Below are 17,338 nucleotides of genomic sequence, written 5' to 3' on the forward strand. Positions count from 1 at the left end.
GCACATCAACCTGACTTACTGTAAGCGCAACTACACTCAGAGCAAGGCAGGATGTTATTACGTGTTATCTCTGCATGAATCAGTACGGTGGCTATAGCAGAGCTTTCGACCACACACCTTGACCTCGGAGTACACGAAAATGCCACAGCCTAATGTACAGCACAAAAAAAAAAAAAGGGCAGCCTTAAAGTTTCGAGGTACTCGAAGAAATGTCTCGGCGGGAACTTCCGTACACACCGGAAACGCCTGCCGAGCAGAAAACACAGAGTCGAGAGATAGGAACTATGAAAAGTTTTATTTAGAACCTCTAGTCATTTACACAACATTAACAAGTGCTTTTTAAGTGCAAGTACCAGCTCGCACAGACAAAACACCAGGCGCTTGCTTTGGCAAAACCTAGCAACAATTGTTCTAGTATTTGAACTAAGTCCTCTCGCCTGTGAAGGCGGTTTTGAGCATGTTCAGCACACCGCGCAAGCGGAAAGTTCACTTGTCGCCGCTCCCACCTTTGGCTTCGTGGCGAACCTCGATGGGGATGGGTTTGGCTTCATCCTTCTTGGGGGCGTTCTTCCTCGGGGCCTCGAGCGCCAGGTGTCCGTTCGGATTGAGGTGGCACTTGACGGTCTGCGGGTCGACGTCTTCGGGGAGCACGTAGCGGCGCGTGAACTCCCTCTTGACGTAGCAGCCGCGGTCGTCCGACTTCTCCTCGTGCTTGCCGTGGATCACGACGCAGTTGTCCTCCGTCTTCACGCTGATCTCTTCGGGGGTGAAGTGGCGGGTGTCCACGCTGATGGCGAACTTGTCCGCGCTGCAGGCGACCGAGGAGCCCTGCTGCTGCTGTTGGGCGACGGCGCGAGAAGCGTCCGAACGCCCGGCATGACTAGGTTCCAGGTAGAACCGCTGGTGGAAGAACGGCGGATCAAACAGCTCACCGTCGAGAAAGGAGCCGCCGACGTCGTCGTTGAAAAACCGCCGAGCGAAGTCTGAGGGGCCCCGGTTGTAACCGTACAGGAGCGGAAACAGAGCCATTGTCGTTGTGTTCGAGTACGAACTGCGAGAAAGCTTACTGCTTCACGAAACAGGCAATCCGATGAAATCTGACAGCTGCGTCGCGCTCACCGGTTAAATAGCGGCCAGCCCCGCCTTCCCGTATTTTCACGAACATTCTCCCACGAAAAAAAAAAAGTAATAAAAATTCAAACGCTGGTTGGCCATTCTTGGTCACGTGACAAAAATGACGCATGCGCAGTGTTTGTTTATGTCGTCTGCTCCGCGTGGGTGATCGGCCGGCGATCGGTTTCGTTCTAGAAATTTCGCGCGGGCGGTTTTGCTTGATTTTTGACTGCGCGCTAGCGGGAGAGGCCGCAACGCTCACGGATATGCCACGAGGGTTAACCTTCTACACCCCGCTTTTTTTGTTGCTTTCATCAAAAAAGCAACAAAGAAAAGAAAAAGCCAGAGAATTAAGACGGCTAAGGTATAAGTTTGGCCGGCCGTGTAAAACACGGCGTGCGCATCACGAGCGCGCTGTACGACGTTAATTGAATGGTTAGTAGACATTTCTGTACTATCACAGGTATCATTTCTCAAAATGATGCTGTGCCGATCCATGCGCTGCAGCAAAAAAGAATGTCATGCTCGCGGATCAGATATATATTTCCGGCGACGGGAGAAAAAAAAATTGTTGTGCGCATTTGGATGTTTAAAATGTTTTTTGCAGGGTTTCTAGGTTAAGCAGGCACTGTAGTTTTCGTCAATTTATAGCCCGCATTGTCAAAAAATATTCAAACAATTTTTTTACACAGGTCGATCTTGTCTAGTAAACCACAACATATCTCTCGGAATACTTTAAATTTCACGTGGACCTAAATTTAAGCCAGAAAATTTAGAAGAAAAGAAATATGCTGCGTCTGTAACGTGCGCGAATTCGGTTGAATTTTTCTAAACTTTTCGCGAACCGCAGGATTGACCAAAATCAGCGGAATTGGTGTAAAATGAAGCTCATGTAAAATATTTATTTTCTCTGTTTAGGCAGAAAACTGTTTTGTGGTTGTTTTCGTTGTTGTTGGGGTTGCTTACACACGCACACACATAGACCGACTGAGACTCTTCGTGAAAATAAATTTCGGGCGACGTACGCAGCTCTTCTATGCGATATACGTACGCGAGTGATTTACTAGCATGCAAAGGTAGAAACATGGCGATCTCAAGTCATTCTCCGTTAAAGACGCGTGCGATCAGACGGGCACCAGAACATTCCGGAAAGAAAAAGAAAGAACACGAAGCTCACATTTCGCGCGCAAGCAAGCAAAACAACGGTCACGTGACGTCTAGCCAATCACGGAGCGCCTTTGCTTGCGGTCGTCGCCCTCGCCGGTTTTTCTCGTAGGTTCTCGATCAGGCTTCCAGACACAGACAACGCAGACGACAGGATTTAAAAGCGGCGTCCGCTCCGCGTCGGGTCAGTTCACAAATCATTTCGAGCCGAGAGCATCTCTTCGCAAGTGATCATGGCATTGTTTCCGCTGCTCAACAGTGCTTCGTGGGGCCCCTCGGACCTGGCGAGGCGCTTCTTCGACGACGACTTCGGCGGCTCCTTCCTCGACGGTGAGCTGTTCGATCCACCGTTCTACCATCAGCGGTTCTACATCCAGCCGAGTCACCAGCAAGCGTCACGCTGCCCCTCCCGACAGCAGCAGCAGCAGCAGGGCACTTCCGTCGCCTGCACCCCTGACAAGTTCGCCATCAACGTGGACACCCGCCACTTCGCCCCCGAAGAGATCAGCGTGAAGACGCAGGACAACTGCGTCGTCATCCACGGCAAGCACGAGGAGAAGTCGGACGACCGCGGCTGCTACGTCAAGAGGGAGTTCACGCGCCGCTACGTGCTCCCCGAAGACGTCGACCCGGAGACTGTCAAGTGCCATCTCAAGCCCAACGGACACTTGGCTCTCGAGGCTCCGAGGAAGAACGCCCCCAAGAAGGAAGAATCGAAGCCCATCCCGATTCAGGTGCACCACATGCCCGCCGTTAAAGACGCCGGAAAGAAGTGAAGGGCGCTGCCGGCAGCTCGCGGACTCTACATTCCGTGAAAAGACTTAAGTGTCCGTTACGACATGACAACGCGTGCCCATGTGTTTGTGTAGAAATGCTACGGTTAATATTATTTATTGTAAAGTCACGTGCGTAAAAAGAAACGTACGCTGTCGAGCTCCAGCGACCAATTGTTTTGTCTTTGGCTATGCGTGTCTGCGTCGAAGTGCTTCAATAAACGGTAAAAGTTTCGTGTATAATTAATGGCCTGTTTTTAGTACGTGATGTGTTCACTCGTTGGTGTGCTGCGGCGTATAGCCCATACGTACACACGCTTGCGTGGAGGCAGTTAAATGCATACTAATAATGCTACCAAAAAGTATTCATGATATGCTCCACAAATGTGTAAGTAGAATCGTACGACCGGAAGTCCGTGTCCTGTACACCCATTTTGGCTCTGGAAGGAAACCACGAATAGCCGAACTCTCCGCATTAATTAACAATTGATCTCGCGATCATCCTAGTGTTACAGGTAACACGTGGTTAGTTTCGAATTCGAAGGACAGAGGCATAAGTATGGAACCGTAATTGTTCTACAGCTCGAGAAGCTGTATTTGTATGAGCTGTTTGTACGTATAACTTAGTTTCTGCAAACCTGAGCATGTTAAAAATTTTTTTAAATAGGAGGAGATTCTTCGATGCCCCTGAGTATGTTGATGAACCTCGCTGAAACCTGCAAAATGTCGACAAAGTCTGACATAGGGTAACTGGGTTTGAATTGACTGCTGAAACAGGTACTGCATGATGGAACACTGCACAAGAGACTGTTGACTTAAATGGAAGGATAACTCACTGTGGAGCCATAAACTTCCCCCACTGAATTGTGGACCTCACCTTTTGGAACTAGCAAACACAGTTTAAAGGAATCAGTGCGCAAACTTGGTGTCTTGCTAAGCTGTTGGTAGACATTCACCTCGAGATTCTCCTTCGCAATGCCCACTTGCGAGATAAGCTCATTGCAAAACATATTTCACACTGTGCTTGTGAGACACTTAAGTTGTCGATTCTGCATGAAATTGGAAGAATTACGCCAAAATCCCAGTTCGAATATACTCGCTTGCAAAGTTAGTGCGCCCCAAAAAATCTTCCTCACACCAAACCTGTGCCAGAAGTGCTTCAAAGCCTTCACTAAAAGTGCGTCCAATTGATTGTCAAAACTTCAAAGATGCAAATCAAGAATTAACCCATGCAACGATTGTTCGCACACTAAGTAAATGCATCTACGAACTATCTAAATGTATACCATGGTTAATGAGATAAAAGTATATCATTGTACTCAATCTTCTTCGTGATTGACGCGTGTACAGTTGATCCCAGATATATCGAACAGTCCAAACATCCCTTTGGAAATCTTGTGCAAAAGAAAATATTTTATATATCGAACTATTTTGCAATCCCCTTGGAGTTCGATATACTTGGGATCGATTGTATTGTCTCATCTAGAACCGTTACTTTTTGGTAATTTTTAAGTAACCATTTTGAACGCAATGGGAGCCCTGTTTCACACCCGTGCCGTGTGTCCAGAGGTGTTACCAGAGCTTTTCGGTCGACGAACCGGTCCATGGGGAAATGAACTAGCTTTTTACAGGACGGCACCAGTCCCACAAAGAAAGTCTTCGCTATGAAAAATTCGTTGGGCCACTCAACGTGAGCAGATTTGCTCACATGCCTTGAAGTCCTGCCGATACCTTATCAACGTCTTTACTGCCACATTGTATTTGCGTCTCTTTCTTCACTGTCGTTTCTTCTAGTGTGAATTATTTTGGCAGGCAGATTGGTGATGGACAGCAGGGCTCCCCCAGAAACACAGTTCTCCATATCTGCTGGGGTGCACCTGTATTGCACGGGCTGTCACGCTTAACTTTCAAGCAATACGTCAGTGCCGCATGCACAGGGCTAGCTGTTGTGGTGGTGAGTTTGTGCAGTGGTAATTCACTCACCACACACTGTGAAGACCCAAGTTTGATCAACATTCCGACCTAAATGTGCTTTAGTGCACAGCACTTGAGGGGCCATGCAGACAAAATACAAGTTTGTTTTATTCGAAAGATTTTGTGTTTTGTAGTGCCCTCAGCACTTGTACGGCACGAGACGATGCTCTATTCACTGAGAATTTAATCAGTGTAGGTTAAAAGTTTGGTTTTCCCACTAAATTGCGCGTTTCTGTGACGTCTACCATGAAGTCATAAGCGTGCGTATTGAAACAAAACTTTTACTGCGTCATTCGGCTCTGCAGCAATTGCTTGCCGACAGCCCTCCCAGATGGCACTACCATACTCAGCCACAGACCATTGTCCGGTATTGCTTTGTTTTTGACTGCATTTGCACCTGGCTTGCTCTTGTTACTGTACAAAGTAATCGTCTCGCGGAACACGGAGTATCCTCGACAAACGAAGTCACATAAGACCATGTCGCTTACGCCACTCGGCCAGTGTCGTGTAAGACAACTCCAAAGTGGCGGAATGCTTTGCAGCTAAAACAATCATAGTGCGTCCAGTACCAACAGCAGTGTGCATCGGTACTTCTATGCCTAAGTGCATTTTCGTAACTTTCATTTTTTTCCACACCATTTTTACAGCGTTAAAATGAATACACATTACATTTAAGTGCAAATAGCTCGCTTGGCAAGCTAATAAGCCCTGCCTAATTTGGGTTTGCTTTTACCGGCCTCAGCCAATCGCAGAGCTGGCACATATGACATCATAGGTTCTGTAGCAGGAAACTAGCTAGTGGGTCGCATGTCCATTCCCTTTTTTCCTAATTATATAGCTTATTTGAGTGAAGTGTGCGTTAAAAGTGGTGTCAGTACGATTCTTACGAGGCAATATTTTGAATGAACCAAACTTGTGTTCTGTCTGCATGGCCCCTTTAAAGTTGCCACTCGTGTGGTTTCATGCCACCGTCATTCTCGTAGCCGAGCGAATGAAGGGGACAACAAAGACAAAAGAGATAGAACGACCAGGAAAGCGGCGGAGAAACGTATGGCAGAAGTGTGAGCGGGAGGGCACTATGCCGAGACGGCACGAGACAACAGAGTTTTAGCTTATGGTGTGTACTAGATCATGGGAACAGGTTAAGCGCCAGGCACAACTGGAGGAAGGAAAACAGACAGGAGTTGACTGCACATGCACGCACTGGCACGACGAGGAGGGCCAGCTCTCGCCGGAACGAATGCACGAACACAACAAGGCGGACATCGTTCTTCAGCAGGACTAAGCCACCCTACTTGAAAGAATGCGCACATGCCAAGTCGGGTTCCGGTACACACAGTACAAACAGTATTCTAAAACTCTCTATTCTCACCTGTGGCAACGTGCTACAAGATAACCGAAACGACGAAGAGGCCACCGAAGAGAGAGAGAGGAAGTAGGTGAAGGATGAAAATATGACGAGAGGCGCGAGACATGGTCCCCCGCAGCTACCCACATGAGACAACGCCACAGTATAAGTGGTATTCGTTGAAATCTTTAGCCATCAATATCTTCGCTTGGCAACACTGGAAACGGCCCCAGACGTGGCCGACGCACCACGGACATGGCGTGGCTTGGGCTACTGCACCCACACGTTGAATAAAAAAACACCGGCGTGCGTCGTCTGCTCCGTTTCAACCCGATTCTCAACGGAGATGTTATTCGTCACCCTCACAAAGGACTCCGGGCAATACTTTGCGTTCAGTGAGGTAGAGTTTGTAACGTGAAACACAGTCATGTGCTTAGCACGGACAAGTACGGCCATCCCACAGACCCCGACATAAACAGTGATGACGCACTCACACAGTTGCCTGCATGCGCGCCTCGCCAGTGAATACAAGCAATGTTGCTCGCCACTGTGCATTCACTGATGCAGCGATCACTTTGTGAGACGCAGTAGCTATGCGCCGTCACCCAGAAGACTGCTGTTCGCCCTGCACACAAATTTCACATTAGGGAGTGTCGTAATCATCAGCCAAATTTTTTTATTGACTCTTTCCAGTAGTGGCCAGTTTATGTACCAGATGGCAACACCGATTCTTTGTACCATGGGACACATAAGGCTTCTTTCGTCTTACAAAAGAAGGTTTCACAGCAACCACTTGTTTATTGTGCAGCCCATATTGCGCTAGACCTATACAGCTGCGTACCGCTTTGCTGCTGCTCTCCCAACCAGTTGGTGAACTACCGCCTTCAAGGCATTAAGCAGCGTACACGATGCAATACCCCAATGTGATGTTGACATGTTTGGCTACATTGGGGTTTGAATTGCAGTTGCTAACAGGAAACCAAATACAGTAGCCGACCGATTTTTAGGACCTGGAGGGGAACGAAAAATAGTCCGAATAAAACTGCAATCCGAAAAATCCGTGGGGCAAATGGCTGTTCCTCGGGAAAGTCCAAAATATCCAGCAAGTCCGAAAAAACAGTCGGCTACTGTACATCAAGTGCTCGCAGCAGTCCCATGTGCAGCAATGCAGCTCGAAAAACAAAACCAGATTTTGAATGCAGTAGCAGTACGTGTGGCTTTGGCGAGTTTCATCAGTGCAGTGCGCATTCCTAACCTAACATCTTCCCTGCACTGGCCTCCTGCTTGCCACGCAATCTTTGGACAGGTGTGTACTCTCATCGCAACAGAGTTTTTTAATCGAATTTTCAAAAGTCTTGTTTTTTATGCACCAAAGCTACAGTTGGGCTGTGAGGTGACCTGTAGTGTAGCACTCCGGATTACTTCTGACCACCCGAAATCTTGACCCACGGGGATGGAAACCGGAGAATTTCAATCTGGGTGGGAACCTAAGGTTTTCAGCAGTGAAATTCCACGATGATTTCTTCGAAATTCATCCTAAAAAGAAAATTGACTTTTAGTTCATTATCAGACCAACTACTTAGAATGCTGAGGAAGATGAATATCTTAGAAGTCGTTTAGTTTCTCCACTGGTCTCTGTATTGCATGAGGTAGTACATACATAATGTGCACCCGGGGCCAAAATTTTACAGGACACGATTTCGACTTTCAATGTTAGTTTTTCTGCCCTATAGGGGGGCTCTGCACTTAATTTGGATTTATAAGCAAGGCATTACGCTTCGAGGTATCATTGTCATACATGCAGCAGGAGCAAGCCCACATAAAGCAGAGAAAGTAACGTTGAAAGTCAAAATTGTGTCTTGTAAACTTTTGACCACGGGTGCACAGTCTTTGTCAGAAGTTTCCAGGCCAGGCCAAAAGTTAATAGGCCACAAAGAATTCTGAATATAAGCTTAATTCTCAAGTCAGACTTAAACGTTTTATGCCTGAAAGGTGGCGGAACCACACACCGTTCTTTTTTACTCTCATAACATGATTCAGTCACACGTGAATGCTTATAACTATTGTTTCGAATCCAATTTGTAGGCCAGAAACTTTGGCGTGTCCTGGAAAATTTTGACAAAGACTGTACATAGGCATTGCATACCGGACCACTGGGGAAACCAAACTTTGATGGTATATTTGTGTTACTTAGCTTCGAAGTGCTCATTGCTAATGAACTATAGGGTAGATCAATTTTCCCACGCAGTTATGCCAAAGCTATTCTTGTAGGTAAATTTCTAATAGATCATCCCATGAAATGCTACCACTGGGATTTTTAGGATCACACCCAGATTGACCATAGACCAAAACTGCTACTTAAATGGAAAAATGCACCTTACAGCTTTCTGGGAGGAAAAAAAAAAAGGAGTCCACCAAAAATTCCATGCTTACGCCTCAATTAACTAAGACAAAGCTTATATTCTTAATAACTTATGCCAGAAAGTTGATGAAAGCACTTTTTTTTCTTACTGTCACTAAATCATTTACAGGCACGCCAAACAGATATTATTTAAACTTACATTGTAAACCTCTTGGCTGGTGGTTGTTGCAATATTGCTTGCCCGCGGTAACTTAGAAGCTTGTTTTGATTTCAATATACGGGTGCTTCGAGTTGAGTTAGCATTTTTCAAAATCAGCTACCTATTGGTCTGCTTCCCCACTGTCCTAAAGATCCGAACACGTAATATTGGTCCGCTCAGGGAAAAGTTGGACGTCACAATGGGTGTAACGAGGCAATAATCGGTGTGCTGTACAAATAAGACTGATTGACTGCACTGATAGACGGCATCTTCTAGTGCCATCCCATCTGTACAGAGACGGCGTGATTTTACGTACGTGCACATGCAAGGTAGGCATCATGTTGTAGGGAGAAAACATATTACAGCTGAAATGCTCACACTAAGCCCCAGGATACGAATTATGGCAAGGCAACAGGGTGGCGCTCTAAAATGCAGCCAGTTATTTTGCCAGCACAACCTAATCTCGCATCATCATAGAGAACAAACACTGAAATCTCAGTTGCACATGAGTATGCAATGATGCTTGTTCTGCTGCCACGTTTAAGTCCTTGTAAGGGATATATTGCTACATGAAGATGAGGAGTTTGGAGAGCTGCACACACCACCATGCCTGATAATCTACAAACATGACAATGTACACAGTTGAAATCTAAGGTTTGACAAAAACTCATCTGGTCGGGTGAAAGATACAATATATATATTGTTGAAGAAAGTGGTTAACACCGACCGAAGGCTTAGGCTAAAAAGTCATTTCGGCTTCCAGGCAATCTCCCGCTTATGTATGTGAGATGCCTGGAACGATTACTTCGACGCACTTCTTAAAAGCTTCGAGCTTCGCGCCTATCCGCGCAGTGAACAAGGCTTCCGTATGGAAGCCGAAACGTCTTTTTAGCCTTTTTAACTAAGCCTTTGGTCGGCGTTAACCACTTTCTTCAACAATGTACACAGTTGTTCATAGGCGTGCTCGTGCAAGGATGGAAACCACACAATAAACTCTTCAACCACGGTTCGCATCATTTGTCCTGCCACCACGTAAAAATATCCTGATGACATTCCTTTCACCCAAATGTATTGTGCATTCAATACACTCTTGTCCGTATAAGCAACAGCACGTAAATGCCTTTATGAATGCATGCACACACTGGCAAGTGATTGTGACTGCAGCATCAAATTTCAGATAATCTTTACTTAAAAAATAATTCTTGATGATGTACTCCAGAGCAACGCTCGGCCGGGCGGTGTGCTCAAAAAACGCAGAGAATGCTTAGGCTCCACATTTAAGAGTCCAAAGCAATAGCCAAGCAAGGGCAGACGTAAACATTTTGCCTGCACTGTTAGCCGCACCGCATCCATCAAACATAGGTTCTCCACCAGTGTTCTAGCATTCCCTACGGACAAATGATGTCATCACGATCACAGCACCACTTGGCAGACTCCACAAAATGCGGATACTTTGTGCGCTTATTTGCGTGACTCGCATCCATCTCGGCCATATCAACCAATTAGTTTTTATGTCACAGTGCATCTTTGTGACATGAGCTCATTAACGCTATCATGTAAAAAAGTGCACTTTGCAGAAGAAATCCCAGCGAATTTGGCTGGGGATACGGTTCTGCTACATTTGAACCTTGTTATAAGAGACATGGTTGTAAGAGACACCATTAACCCACATGGCTGGATGCCCTATTTTTCCCATTAAGTTGACCTCTTTTATTATAGACATCGGATGTAGAAGATAGTTGGTTATAAAGGACAAGTTATCCTTTAATTTTGGTGGACAATCTCGCTCGTAACAGCTTTACATGCGGTGCCACCAGTCACTAACTGCAGTTGCATCCGTTGTGGAGACAAAAAAAGCGACAGACGCACGCATTCACTATTCGTTATGACTTCAGCAAACACACAGTGCATCAGTGAGCTATGAAACAGTGATGAGAATCCCCGGCAATGGAAATGCAATGTACAGAAGTGGTTCAAGCTTGTCGCCAAGTGTACAAGTGCGAACACGCATGTGGGCTTCTAGGCAATACAAGAATAACAGGAGCCAACGTTTCCAGCCACATTTGCTGCGATTCCCAAAGGCAGCAGACAAGTCACTGGATGCTGTCCAGCTTGTGTGATTTCAGGCATGCTGGACTAACAGATGTCCACCTAAACCAAGGGAGGTTGGACAGAGTTGATCCTGTCATAGCCATGGCACAAAGAATTCTGATAGTGTAATTTTTTTTGTTCACAATCCATCTGGACATCAACACTGCACAGCTCTTAGAATTCAAGGAGGCGCACGCTTGTGTTTCGCTACGCTTCCCTTGGCAAAATATGTGGCTTTTCTGGTTGTGAATTAAATAATCTAGTGCAACCTTGCTGATAAGTTTTACCCGCCCTTCAGCTTCGAATTACCAGTCTTGATTACCTCCTCGATTATGCAACGAAGGAAAAAACGATCACCCAGCAATCACGTTCGTATGTGCCGCTGCAATCCTTGATACTTTGCATGGGTACTTCAAAGCTGCATCAACACCGAGTAAGGGCTGTGGCTGCTTGAATAAAGACTTGTGCCGAACATTTCATGCAAGCAACATGTGAAAATTACGAGCTTCTTTTGAGATGCTTTAAGGCTAGTTATTGAAAAGAATGCGTAATGTTCAATAAAAAGCGCCACGCAGCTATTGTAAGCTTTCTTCAGCCTCTTCTGAAATGTTGGATGCCCTATTACATTCAACTTCGAATTAATTTTTGCATCCGAGTTTCTGTCTGCCTTCTTTCTAGGGCTGCCGCAAGCATAATCGGTCGCAACATGCACATTATGTGCACGTTATTAAAGTATTGTCACAAAACCTAAAGGCTCCTTTTGAGAAAGATGTGTGAATGTCCACTGTGCGAAATCCTGATTTTTATTACGCTGTGTGGTAATTTTTAGCAGTCATGCCGAGTCACCTATCCAGGTAGAACTTGTCATCTTTGATGAATGCGCCATCACAATGTTACGGATATATTTTACTGTCAGCAGATATTTTATCCTCTCAGATACACTGATTTGACCCATGTCTAATTCAGCAATCACAGAATACAAATCAGGCCAGCATAGTTACAAAGCAAGTCAATTTTGTCGCACATACACATGTAGCAAATGCATTCATGGCACTAGTGGAAGTACGCTGCATTCCACAAAAAGCAGAGCCTTGGGACGGTTTATATAAACTGCATGTAATTTTATGCGGACTGCCTGAAGGTACGGTATAAGTGTAGCAAAAAATGAAAGCCTTGAGTAAATTACAAGCGTGAACCAGTATCTCGGTTCAGGGCTTGATTTTCTAAGTTACTTCTTCCTGTAAGCAGAATAATCAGAAAACATTTTCTGCGTTACATTCAGCATTATTACCACAGGCCATTTTTGGTCTTAAGAACATTGATGTTGCAAGTAAGTTTGTATAGGTTTGCATAGTTAAAAGGCTAGTTGATAATAACCTCGACATAAATGCTTCAAAGCTTTCAACTTCCTGCGAGGAAACTTTTGTTTAACGGATAAGGCAGGTACTGCTCTTACTTGCAACGCTAAACAAGCCCCCACACTTGTAAGAAAGAGGTGAGAAGGAAATCAAAGAGAAAGGCTTTCACTTTAAATTTGGGTGAGAACAGTGATTTCCCTACACCCCTCCTAGGGGGTGTGTAGACCCCCCCTAGTTTTTCTGGACACCCCCCCTTAAATCCCCAAATTTCACTCTTGTCAGTCCTTGTATGGACCTTTTTCAGTATCGATCTGCGCATGCGCGGGCTGCCCGTCTGCTATTCTTGGCAGTAGCCTCGGGCAAAATAAACAAAAGTGCGCCCCCCTAGCTTGCTGTTAGCGTTGCACGTATTTATTTCCTTTTTTTCGACAGCTCGTGGCAAGTTCGTATGCGCACACAAAAAAGGCTTTCAAAGGAAAGGGGCAAAGTGTTTTGAGGCTGACCACGCTGCGAGCACATTGCTACCAGCATTGCTACCACTGGAATAGAGCAAGAACAAGCCCGCGAGGAGGTACGAGCAAAGCATATATCGACAAGCACTCACCCAAAATTACTTCAACTGAGGCCTCCTTTGACTTGAACTAAGTGCAGTAAACACACATATAATTTACTTTCTTCATTGATTCGATGGCGTTCTTTGTTTACAACCGTAATCTTTGCAGAAGCTCTTTCAGCATGTACATTTAAAATGGGCAATTTGGAGAGGCGAAGCGCTACGGAAGCTAATCCTGGCGTTTTAATAAATCGGGAGCGTACAATCGGTGCCTGATTTATAAGTGCTGCATAATTCGTTTACTACCTAAACATTGTTTCAAGAACTCAAATTTCGTCACTGGCCCTGGTAACAAGTTCAAAAATGTCCTTATACGTTGAAAAATGGCGAGAAATTAAAAAAAATACTGAATGCGGACCTTTCATGGTAAAAAATTAATTTCTCAAATTTGTTTTTTTCTTAGATTGAATAGAAAGCACCGCCTCTCAGGTGTATATATACATATATAGAAAATGAGAAACGTACGTCACGGGGATGAGCATTTGGTTAACAGACGTCTATTATTTAACTAGTGGGATAAAAAACAGCTTTTCTAGTTTATGAACCCCCCCTCCCCCCCCTAGAGCCATTGAGACACCCCCCCCCCCTTGATTCGATGCCTGGGGAAACCCCTGGGTGAGAACTTTCTCTGGCTGCACACTGCAGACACACCAGGGAAGGTACAGGATGCAACAACTATTCAATACGAATAAAATAGAACATGCCTTTGGTGTCGCACCAACATCTGCAATGCAACAGGAATGTTGAATGCAATGAGGCCACACATGAGGCAATATGTTGAAAAGGGCAGCGGGTAATGTCAATGTGTGCCAAGATACCATATTACTCCTACAATAGACGCATGTTTATCAATCACACTCAGGGGTCAAACCACGCCGCTGATCCACCGAGCACGTCTTGTGAGCCTATCTCTCTGTGTATTCATGTATGTTTGTGTAGCCACTAAAACCAGGTAGCTGCTGCTGTTCCAATAAACGTCACAAGTCATGGATACAGCATCCATTTTCGGCACAAGAATGATTAGCTAATTATACGTACCATCAAATGGGTCAAAAAGCTTTCTGTTGGCACATTTACGGAGCAGTAGAGCCTATCGTTATTTCGCTAGAGTAAAGCGGGCTGCGTTGCGTTCTAAGAAGCTGGAATTGTTCTATCTACTTGACAGCCGTCGAGTACGCGCCCAAATCGGAGCGCCGCACCTGCCTTGACGGCCGAGAAACACCAAGGGAACAAAGCTCGGACTAGAAAGAGCTTTATTTTACAGATATTTACACAACAAAGGGAACACGACAAGGCCTCTACGTGCAAGAACCAGCTTGCAAACAAAGACCTAACAACAGCTGAACTCTAGCTCATTGTTCTAGTCCTTGACTAGGAGTAACGTCGAACACAAGTTACATGGAATGTGCACGCATGGTGCAAAGTTCACTTCTTGTCACCCGCACCCTTGGATTCGTGGCGAACCTCGATGGGGATCGGCTTCGCTTCCTTCTTGGGGCCGTTCTTGCGCGGAGCTTCGAGCGCAAGGAGCCCGTTGGGCTTGAGGTGGCACTTGACGGACTCCGGGTCGACGTCTTCGGGGAGCACGTATCGGCGCGTGAACTCCCTCTTGACGTAGCAGCCGCGGTCGTCCGACTTCTCCTCGTGCTTGCCGTGGATGACGACGCAGTTGTCCTCAGTCTTCACGCTGATCTCTTCGGGGGTGAAGTTCCGGGTGTCCACGTTGATGGCGAACTTGTCAGGGGTGCAGGCGACCGAGGAGCCCTGCTGCTGCTGTTGGGCGAGGACGCGAGAAGAGTCGGAGCGGCCGCCGTGGCTGGGCTCTAGGTAGAACCGCTGGTGGAAAAACGGGGGGTCGAACAGCTCACCGTCGAGGAAGGAGCTGCCGAAGTCGTCGTCGAAAAACCGCCGGGAGAAGTCCGAGGGGCCCCGGCTGGTTCCATACAGAAGCGGAAACAGAGCCATTCTTGTCACGTTGGAGATCTCGCAGCGAACTTGTTCAGAGACCGAACGACCGAACTCGGAAGAATTTGGCGGGAGAGCCGGATTTGCCGGTTAAATAGCACCTGCCTCAACCTTCTCGTATTTGCTGGAACTTTCCTGAAGCAAAACGGCAACAAAAAAAGTCAAGCGTTGATTGGACGGAAGTAGTCACGTGGTGCCAATGACGCAAGCGTTGTGTTTGTTTACATCGTCCCGCTGCACGTGGGCAGCGCCCTGCGATCGACCGGCGGTTGGTTTCGTTCTGGAAGTTTCGCGCGGCTTCGAAGAGGCTTGTTTTCATTTATGCGCGCTTAAGCGGGAGTAGATATGGCGAAATGTTCACTGAAGTTCTGCGAGTTCAGACATGTAACCACCCTTATACCGTATATGGTATAAGAGCTATTCTCGCATTATTGTGGAAACAATTTTTCCAGAATTGGAGATGCAATAAAATTAAATCCTGCGTATCAAAAACGCGGTGATGCCTAAAATTCATTTCAGATGAATTAGCTAGGTTCGCTACGTACGTTGAAAAGGCTAATGAATTGCACTAAATTACAGCCACGAAAACTAAAAGCCTGCATGTCCAATGGAAGTCTTGACATGCCGACCTACGTTTTTTCTAAATTGGGACAGACGTATGTAATTTCGTACGTCATGTATCGTGACCCATATGTGAAATTTCATTTAATTTCACGCGGACTTAAAGTTTGCAAAAAGTTCTATCGCATTACACCTCGTCTACTTTAGTCTGATTTTTTCCCCCCGGAAATCACTAAATTTTATTGTCGTGATTAATAATTAGTAGAATAATCCAGACCACAAACCGTTGGATATACTTCGCCAAATGATTTCCAAAGCGGGAATTTGTATGCAGGTTCTATAAATGCTTTTTCATTTAGCCACAGAACAAGGAATTCGTAATTTCAGTTGAATATTATGCCACGGAAGCTTCTTTACGGCAAGGGTGGGACTCCGCGTGACTGTATAGTTTTTACAAACGAGCGTCCCCGCACCTGGTACACACACAGGTAAACATAATTTTTCCTGGGTCTCAGTAGCTCTGTGTATTAGCAATCGTAGCACCGTTCCCAAGCCCTCAATGGTTCTTCTGTATACTAACACAGATGTAGTTTTGTAGTGTGCAAATATATCGAAAACCAGCCAAAAACGCAAAACTGCTTTATTAAAAAATTGTCGTACCGTTTATAAACACAGCGGCCTAAGGTGTTTTTAAAAATGCCGCCATTAATCAGATTGCCACCGGAACATTCCAGAGCGCTCTCGAAAGAACGTGAAGTTCGGATTTCGCGCGCGCTGAGAAAAGCAAACAAAAACAAAATTTAAAGTCTATCACGTGACGTCTAGCCAATCGCAGAGCTCCTTTGCTCCCGGTCGGTGCTCTCGCAGGAGTTTCTCACAAATTCTCGAACACGCTTCCGGACGCAGACGACGCGCTATAAAAGCCGCGTCGGCCGCTCCGGCGGCATCATTTGCACTCACTCCCGAGCGATTTGTGCAATACAATCGTTGCAAGTTGTCATGGCATTGTTTCCGCTGCTCAACCGTGCTTCGTGGGGCCCCACGGACCTGGCGAGGCGCTTCTTCGACGACGACTTCGGCGGCTCCTTCCTCGACGGCGAGCTGTTCGACCCGCCGTTCTACCATCAGCGGTTCTACATCCAGCCGAGTCGCCAGCAAGCGTCACGCTGCCCCGCCCGGCAGCAGCAGCAGGGCACCTCAGTCGCCTGCACCCCTGACAAGTTCGCCATCAACGTGGACACCCGGAACTTCACTCCGGAGGAGATCAGCGTGAAGACGGAGGACAACTGCGTCGTCATCCACGGCAAGCACGAGGAGAAGTCCGACGACCGCGGCTGCTACGTCAAGAGGGAGTTCACCCGCCGCTACGTGCTCCCCGAAGACGTCGACCCGCAGAGCATCAAGTGCTACCTCAATCCGAACGGACACCTGGCGCTCGAGGCCCCGAGGAAGAATGCCCCCAAGAAGGAAGAAGCGAAGGCCATCCCGATTCAGGTGCAGCACATGCCTGCTGTGAAAGACGCCGGAAAGAAGTGAAGACGCTGACCTTCGTTCCGTAATGTGAGACTTTTCGTTGGTTCGGCGTGAGCCTATGTGTTGTGTGCGAACTTGCACTTGTATATATATTTTTTCTACATTGAGTGGGCGAACAAATGCGATGTTGGTTCACGGGACCATTTCACAGTCCTACCGTGTTTGCGATGCGTGAATGTGTGAAAACGAGTGAATAAAATAATGGAATTTCTCCGTAACAAAGTGCAAGCGTTTTGCTTATCTTGCGCAGTTCGCATGCAGTTTGCTGGTCGCACTGACTGCAC

At 46.5% G+C, this 17,338-nt stretch overlaps 4 protein-coding genes across 4 annotated transcripts; 2 read left to right on the forward strand and 2 right to left on the reverse strand.

The window, feature by feature from the left end:
- Positions 1-276: 276 nt before the first annotated feature.
- LOC144162356 (alpha-crystallin A chain-like) lies at positions 277-1,139 on the reverse strand. Its single transcript, XM_077692851.1, has one exon. It carries the CDS (start codon positions 1,027-1,029, stop codon positions 487-489), a length of 543 nt encoding a protein of 180 aa, XP_077548977.1. The 5' UTR covers positions 1,030-1,139; the 3' UTR covers positions 277-486.
- Positions 1,140-2,393: 1,254 nt separating this feature from the next.
- On the forward strand, positions 2,394-3,287 carry LOC144162355 (alpha-crystallin B chain-like). Its single transcript, XM_077692850.1, has one exon. The coding sequence runs from the start codon at positions 2,511-2,513 to the stop codon at positions 3,051-3,053; it is 543 nt and encodes a 180-aa protein (XP_077548976.1). The 5' UTR covers positions 2,394-2,510; the 3' UTR covers positions 3,054-3,287.
- Positions 3,288-14,231: 10,944 nt separating this feature from the next.
- Positions 14,232-15,123, reverse strand: LOC144162358 (alpha-crystallin A chain-like). The gene has a single exon (XM_077692852.1). The coding sequence runs from the start codon at positions 14,958-14,960 to the stop codon at positions 14,421-14,423; it is 540 nt and encodes a 179-aa protein (XP_077548978.1). The 5' UTR covers positions 14,961-15,123; the 3' UTR covers positions 14,232-14,420.
- A 1,320-nt stretch (positions 15,124-16,443) lies between these two features.
- Positions 16,444-17,276, forward strand: LOC144162360 (alpha-crystallin B chain-like). Its single transcript, XM_077692855.1, has one exon. The coding sequence runs from the start codon at positions 16,521-16,523 to the stop codon at positions 17,055-17,057; it is 537 nt and encodes a 178-aa protein (XP_077548981.1). The 5' UTR covers positions 16,444-16,520; the 3' UTR covers positions 17,058-17,276.
- The last annotated feature ends 62 nt before the right edge of the window (positions 17,277-17,338 follow it).

Source organism: Haemaphysalis longicornis, unplaced genomic scaffold, assembly GCF_048455015.1.
Source record: "Haemaphysalis longicornis isolate Haplotype H1 unplaced genomic scaffold, Haemaphysalis longicornis Haplotype H1 scaffold_12, whole genome shotgun sequence".
In the NCBI taxonomy this organism is placed as follows: Eukaryota; Metazoa; Arthropoda; class Arachnida; order Ixodida; family Ixodidae; genus Haemaphysalis; species Haemaphysalis longicornis.